The 7,475-nt window shown below is 50.7% G+C and overlaps 1 protein-coding gene across 2 annotated transcripts in view; it reads left to right on the top strand.

The window, feature by feature from the left end:
- Positions 1-327: 327 nt before the first annotated feature.
- The window catches only part of HK2 (hexokinase 2), a 61,500-nt gene continuing 54,352 nt past the window's right edge, over positions 328-7,475 (top strand). The window contains exon 1 of one of the 2 annotated variants that reach the window (XM_082642141.1): positions 328-914. In XM_082642141.1, the coding sequence (XP_082498267.1) occupies positions 852-914 (63 nt within the window). In that variant the 5' untranslated portion in view covers positions 328-851. The remainder of the gene's footprint in view (positions 915-7,475) is intronic. The other variant, XM_082642142.1, reaches the window with a different exon arrangement.

Raw genomic sequence — 7,475 nt, 5'->3', positions numbered from 1 at the left:
GACCCCGAGATGCCAGACAGTGTTCCTCTCCCGCCCAGGGCGTGTGCAAGTCCGGTGACCCGTCTTTCCAGTCACCCCACACTCCGGGTCTGTGATTATGCGCCCCCCCCCACCCAGAGCTGGGCCTGACGCGGCGGTGGCTCATGCGCCTTTCCGCCCCAGCCTGTTGCCACGGACCACACGTATCATCCATGCTGCCTGGCCCCTCCCCCCGCCCCGGGTGCGCCCCTCCAGCTTGCCGGCTCGGGTGTCTGAGCGGCCGCGCCCGCGGGCCGTCCGCTCTGACTGGCTGCACCGCGGCGGCGGGCGGCCCGTGGGCACACACACCCTCCCCGCGCAGCCAATGGGCGTGCGCGCGTCACTGACCCGGCGGCCCGCGAGCCGGCAACCCCTCAATAAGCCACATTGTTGCACGAAACTCCAGCGCAGGAGTCCCGGGCCGCCGCTAGCACCAGCGTGTCATCGAGCCGAGAAGATCCGCGGGCGAGAGCAGAGCGCGTGTGAGCCGGAGAGGTCCTGTCGCCCTAGTGGAGCCAAGCTGCTATTCTTCTCAAGTTGAGCCTTAGTGATTCTGTGGCTGAAGTTAGTACCTTGACAGTGGGGCATCCCAGCACGTCGCTGGCAGTGATTCTTGGTCCTTCAGCAGCTGTGACTATCAGAACCTGTTTTTAGAGACCCGAGACCCTGCAGCTGGGCGCGCCATCGTGCGCCTTCTTTGTGTGCCTCCCGGACTCACCGCTCCCGACCGGGTCTCCAAGCCCGGCTACAAAGCGGTCACACCGCGCCGCCCTCCTCCCCCGCACGCGCTCCAGCCAAGGTTTCCCAGCTCGGCGCCGTCGGGCCGCGGCAGGATGATCGCCTCGCATCTGCTCGCCTACTTCTTTACGGAGCTCAACCATGACCAAGTGCAGAAGGTAAGTAAGCGCGGGCGGGGGCGGCTGGCTCGCCTGACAACGTTGCTTTGTCCCCGGCCCTCTCTCCGGGGTCCCGGCCGGCTGGGACTCTCCTCTTAGACCCTGCGGGGACCCGCTTCCTCCCCATTCCGGCCCGCGGACGCGGAAAATATCAGCGCGGCGGGGAAAGTCCTGGGCTGGAGGAGCCACGTCCGCTAGGCACGGGCAGACGTGTGCGCGCGTGCGAGGCTCCGGGGCTCGCGCACCGCGCGGCTCTCCCTCTCTGCGGCCCTGCGCGCGCTCGCGCTTTTTTTTTTTTTTTTGGAGGGGCGGGCCACCCGGCACGTAGTCTTTGACTGCTGGGCCCACGTGGGAGGAGCCCCCCTTTCGCAGCCTGAGTTCCGGCCAGAGCACGTGGGGAGAATCGTGGCGGGGGGGTGGGTTGGGGGAAGGCTCCGCTGCCGCGCGGGGTTGCCTGGGTTCCTCCCGCGCTAAAGGACCACATTTTGGGGACCTACGATTCCCCCTAGCGTTCCTCACGGCCTTGCGGAGGTGGGCTTGGGGAGAAGACCACGCGGGAAGAAGCTGGGAAAGGGTCAGAGAAACTCCGCCCGCCGCACCCCTTCCCCGGAACTGAGGCGCCCGGAACTGTGGCTCCGCGAGGGGCGTACGCCCCCCACCACGCCCATTCCCAGCGCCTGCCTCGGGGCCGCCCCGCCTTGAGTACCCCATCCTCGGGCCCACCTCCAAATGGGGGGCGGACTTTGGATGTTACTTCTGGTGTACCTAAAAGTTTCTCCGAGAGGACCAACACCCCCCTTTTCCCCTCTTTGCCGTCTTCCTGGAGATTTCTGTCCTTCTGAAAACGAGCTTTTCCCTGTCGTAAGCCCCGACCTGTCTGCCCACTTCTGTCTCAGCAGCACCCCGCCTAAGTCCGAGCTCTTGCTCGGGCCAGGTCTTTTACGTAAGACAAAGCCTCTGGCCCCGCCGGGGAGCCTCGCTCTCTGTGCCTCTGGGTATGGAGAGGGGGTGGGGCTAGGCTGGGCCCCAGGCGCTCTCTGGGGAGAATTGAGTTTCTGAAACGCTCGGGATTTCGGGATTGGCTCCTGGCCCTGGGCCTCAGCTAGGACTTGAGACGAGAGGGTGGGCTGGGGCGGGGGTGGAGGGTGTCCAGATCTGTGAGTCAATGACAGCGTTGCTCAATTACATACTTGAAATATCTGTATCTCAATGGGAACACATTTTTGGGCAAAAGTTTTGACATTATCTTTCTGTGGGGCGACCTGCTCATACTCCCATTCTGGGGATCCTGAGAGCAAAGGAGAGGAAAGTGGGTTGCCATCACAGGATTTTCAAAGCCGTGGCAGATGAACCCCAAGATACCATGACATTACTTAGCCTCAGACTGGAGTAGGGAGCAGACGGCCGCTGGTTTAGTTGAGTTTTAGTCTGCTTGTAAGTGGCTGTTACTTTCTAACTCAATCCTGGGATAAGGCTCTGCACTGCACTTTAATTCAGTTTATTTAAGAACGTGTCTGTGATCCGGCATGACCTTGGCAACTTCGTTGGGCTTCTTTGCCCAAGAAGTGAGTTAACCCTTGTGACTGTCATCTCTTGGCAAGTCCCAGCTGGAGGACCATTAATTCAGGAGAGGTCTTCTCAGTTGGGTGAATATTGCCCCAGGACATTTAAATTTACTCACCCCCTGTCCAGAGGAAGGAACCTAGGACCACAAATTTATCCTCCCCCAAACCAGAGGATGGAGGCTAGGACTGGAACCTTCCTGGCCTGGAGTGGGGAGGGGTCATAGCTTTAGTCCCAAACTGGAATGAGAATTAACCAGATTATGTAGAAATGAGTTCTAATCTCTGTTTTGTGGTTTATTAACCACAGGACTCTGAGCAAGTCACTTTGCTTCTTTGGACTGCCAATTTCTTTTTGTAAAGCAGGGATGACAACAGCAACCTTCTTCACTTTAGGAAGTTGTGATGATTAAGCACAGCAATGTGAAAAGGTCTTTCTTGTAGTCTTCTCTACATTTGCAGCCTGTCAAGTGTCTCAGGGACACTTGGGTGTATTTCCTCCAAATTACCAATGGGGGCAGAATTGAGTCAGGCCTTAACTGAGCAGGTGTGGAAGCTGGGACTTGGCCTCCCAGCTTAGGTGAGCAAAGCTGCCTGTTTCCAGCAGCAGTTAGGAAATAGGGAGAGAATCAGAGAGAATATTTTGGAAGGATCTTTTAAAGTTGCTACTAGAAGGAAGAATTAGGAGAGAAGGTTGAAGCTTGAGTTTTACAGTCTTTTGAAAAGGCCTTGATTTGAACTCTTCTGAAATCCCTATCATTTTACATAATCTGGGTTGTAGACTGAGGCAGGGAAAGTTTAGGTTCACCTGCCCAAAACTAGCCCCATCATTATCACTTGTCCCCTGATAGACAAGCCCAGTGTTTTGTGCTGATTGACACTTTGAAACTGAAGAGCAAACACATAGCATTGACTATGAACCACGTGGTTTTAAGCTCTTTACATATGTTAGCTCGTTAACATTCATAACAACACCATGAAGTAGATACTATTAGCAGCATCCCTGTTTTACTGGTAAGGACCTGAGGCACAGAGTGACTTGTTCAAGGTCACTAGCTTTTTTGTAAAGGCTGGAAATGGAAGCCATGCATTTGGGCTCCAGAGGCCCATGCTCTTGACCACACCCCCTGCCTCTGGGACCATCAGAAGACCCCATCCTGACCCGTGTCTGTGTTCACTCTTGGATGCTGGCGGCACCCTCACCCAGCATGTCCAGAAATGCAGCTAGCTCTTCTCTTGGTCAGATTAGTGGCACCAGTACCCTCTGATTATTCTGACTGGGAGCCCTGGACCCATTTCACTGACTTTCCTTTCTGATTGCTTTACCTTGGTCAGCTGGTCTCTGGGTTACTTCAGAGGCCTCCTAGGGTTTGTTTCCAGTCTCTTTCTGGAGCCAGACTGGATCATTTCAGAAGACTGCATACTATAACTTATATGTGGAATCTAATATGACACAAATGAACTTATTTATGAAACAGAAACAGACTCACTGACATAGAAAACAAACTAATGGTTACCAAAGGGGAAAGGGGGTGGGGGAAGAATACATTAAGAGTTTGGGATTAGCAGATACAAACTACTATATATAAAATAGATAAACAGGGGCTTCCCTGGTGGCGCAGTGGTTGGGAGTCCGCCTGCCCATGCAGGGGACACGGGTTCGTGCCCCGGTCCAGGAAGATCCCACATGCTGCGGAGCGGCTAGGCCCGTGAGCCATGGCCGCTGAGCCTGTGCGTCCGGAGCCTGTGCTCCGCAACGGGAGAGGCCACAACAGTGAGAGGCCCGCGTACCGCAAAAAAAAAAAAAGAAAAAAAGATAAACAATAAGGTCCTCCTATATAGCACAGGGGACTATATTCAACATCCTGTAATAAACCATAATGGAAAAGAATAAAAAAAAATATATATATATATGCATAACTGAATCACTTTACTGTATACCAGAAACTAACACAACATTGTAAATCAAATATACTTCAAAAAAAAGACTGTATACTGATTGCTCCCTGACCCCACCCCCCACCTCAGCCTCATCTTCTCTATCTGCATTCCCGAAGACTTGAATCACCATTCCTCTAAATGTCACACCTGGTCACCCTAGGTGATTTTGTGTGGCATTTGTATAATTCCATCATACATTGGAGTTGGTGGTTACAGGGCAGGGAGAATCCTAGCTGTTCACCTTTACAGCCAGTTTATGGCCACCGGTGAGGTGTTCAGTGAGTCCAAGAATGAAGGAGTGGACCTTCCTGGGGAAAGAAGCAGAACAAGGGCTGCAGGAAGTGGAGGAGGGTGAGAGGCAGCCGGCGGGGGGCGCTGGTACTGGGCTGAAGGGGTGGGTATCCAAGGGTTGGGGGGGCGCTTGGAGGGAAAGACAGTGAGCTATTCCCTCCCCAAGGCCTGAGGCTTGGCGTGAGACTGATCCTGAGGGGAAAGGGAGGCGGGGAGAGAGAGGGGGAGAGAGAAAAAGGGTGTCTACTGTCCTCCAGCAATCAAGGGTTTTTGTCCTGTCTGGAGAGTTAGAGGATTCTTTTAATTAATTGAGCTATAAATAGTATACAAGATACAGGATTTTTGTCTCTTAAGAATGAGAATCAGGATTAACCATGGAAGTGAAATGAAGTATACATGCCTTCCTTTAGCCATTAACCGATTATTTTAACACACACAGACTGGCGACATACAATCTTGGAATATAGATAGTTCACTTGGGCTCTTTACTACGTTAGTGAGGGGTAGCTTTCAACTCTGGAGTTAATGAGAGGGGGGAATATCTTGGAAGCAGAAAGACTCAACAGAATCCCCAAGAGATAAGAGTTTAATGTTTTTTGAGAACCTACTGTGGGTATAGTTACTATGTGGGAAATTGAGACTAAGACACCTTTCAGCTGTCTGGTGAGATGAGGCTCTAGAAATAGATACTTTACATCCACTAAAAGGTCATGGCAGTCATTCCCATGGGATAGGGAATTAGGGACCTCAAGGGAATCTCAACTGATATTTTTTGAGCACCTACTATGTGCCATTAATCTTCAGATAGGGGATGAAAGTATGGGAGTAAAGTACTGACTAAAACCTTAGTAAGATTATTTTTGGCTGACTTAACTGACATTGACAGGTACAATTTGCCTCATTTGTTCAACTTAGTATCTTAGTACCAAGTCTCTTCCCTGCTCCGAAGACAATTGATGGTAGCAGGAATATTTTGTAGCTTTTACTAATCATCCATTTGTTTTGTATTGTCAAATTTCTATTTCAGAGAGCGGCCAAGAAGCACTTTTTTCTTTACCCCTGAATGAATTAAAATTCTCTCTGAGGCTCCTCAGACAAAGCCAACATTTTTTTTTTTTTTAACATCACTTTTCAAAGTTGAACTTTTCTAGCACCCTGAGGAGTTTGAGGGCAGCTAGGGACCCTTTTCCAGGGAGACTCAAAACAACACCAACCGCAACAGTTTTCTCAAAGTCTGGCAGCCATAGTAAGGAGGTCTGATATACTAAAAGAGCTCAGGAGCCCCAGAAAACTGGCTTCCTGTGTTCAGATACTTCCGGTTTAAAAGATGGCTCTTGATAACTGGTTCCTCATTATCATTGTTGAGTTTTGAAGTCAGCAAGTTTGGTTTGTTTTCCAACACTGTGTGTTGTCTGTCTTTGACTTTCCAAAGTAGTGGGGGTGGAGGTGTGGCAAATCAAATCACGGAGTTCGCTGGCTGCAACTTAATATCTCACACCATAGATCACAGGTAGATGTTCCTGCTTACCTCTAAAGCAGGTCTCTCAACCTTGGTGCTATTGACATTTTGGGCTGGATAATCTTGTGAGGGGCTACCCAGCCTATCATAAAGAGCAAGAGTTTCTACCCTACCCCAATTTACAAGGGCGAAGCCTGTGGTTTTTTGTTGTTGTTGTTTGTTTGTTTTTTAACTACTCCTTTAGAGCAGTGGTTTTCAACTATTAGTGATTTCATCCCCCAGGTGGACTTTGGTGGTGTCTGAAGACATTTTTGGTTGTCACAGGCAGGTGGATGAAGATGTGTTTTTGCATCTAGTAAGCAGAGGCAAGGGATAATGCTAAACATCCTACAATGCCCAGGACAGCCCCCCTGCCAAAAAAAAAAAAAAAAAAGACTTTTCTGACCCTAAATATCTATAGGTTGAGAAACTGCATCAGAAGAACATGGTCTATCCCCCATTCCAGTATTATAGTGCATTGCTAATGGTCATACAGCTACTTAGTAGTAGCTGCAACTAGGACCATAGTTCTTAGCTCTCAGTGTGCCATGTCATGGGATAGTCATGGTGGGAAGTGGCCTTTTACAAAAGATGAATTTAAGGTGAGGTCTGCAGACCACAGTAGTTAGCAGATGTCCATGACCCCTGGCTGAAGTGTGGGTTACCTAAGTAACTGTTTTTCTGTTTTCAGCCAGAAAAATGTGGGCAAGGTAAGCACTCCAGGAAGCCAGTGGGAGAGACGTTTGCTCAGCTGACCCCAGGAGAACCTCACCCTGGCTGTTGCTGGGGTTTCCCTGAAGGCCAGGCATCTTCCAGGCTTCTGAACAAGGCAGGCATGTGAGCTGGTGGAACTCCTATCTCAGGGACAGTCCAGCAGTCACTGGGAGAGGCTGTGTGCTGAGAAGTAGAGCCAGGCTCCCTGGGGTGGAATCCTGGCTCACCACAAACCAGCTGTGTGAACTTGGGCCAGTTATTTAACCTCTCTAGGCCTCAGTTTCTTCCACTTGTAAAATGGAGAGTGGATAACACCTTAATGGGGTCTTTGTAAGAGAGAGTGAATATATGTGACGTTCTTAGAGCTGTGCCTGCTACATAGCCAACATTTTATGTGTCAAATATTAGTACATAGAGATAGACACACTCTTGGATACCTGACTGCGCTATCCATCTAAGGCAGAAGCAAAAGGGGCCCCACTTCTTTTTTCCTAAGGACTTTTAGGGCGTAAGGGTTCTGGCCCATTTCTGTTCTCTGTCTTACGTTGGATTAGG

Source organism: Mesoplodon mirus (genome assembly GCF_964341445.2).
Source record: "Mesoplodon mirus genome assembly, chromosome: 14".
Taxonomy (NCBI): Eukaryota; Metazoa; Chordata; class Mammalia; order Artiodactyla; family Ziphiidae; genus Mesoplodon; species Mesoplodon mirus.
The sequence above is the reverse complement of the archived record's forward strand: the minus strand, read 5'-3'. Positions and strand labels throughout refer to the sequence as shown.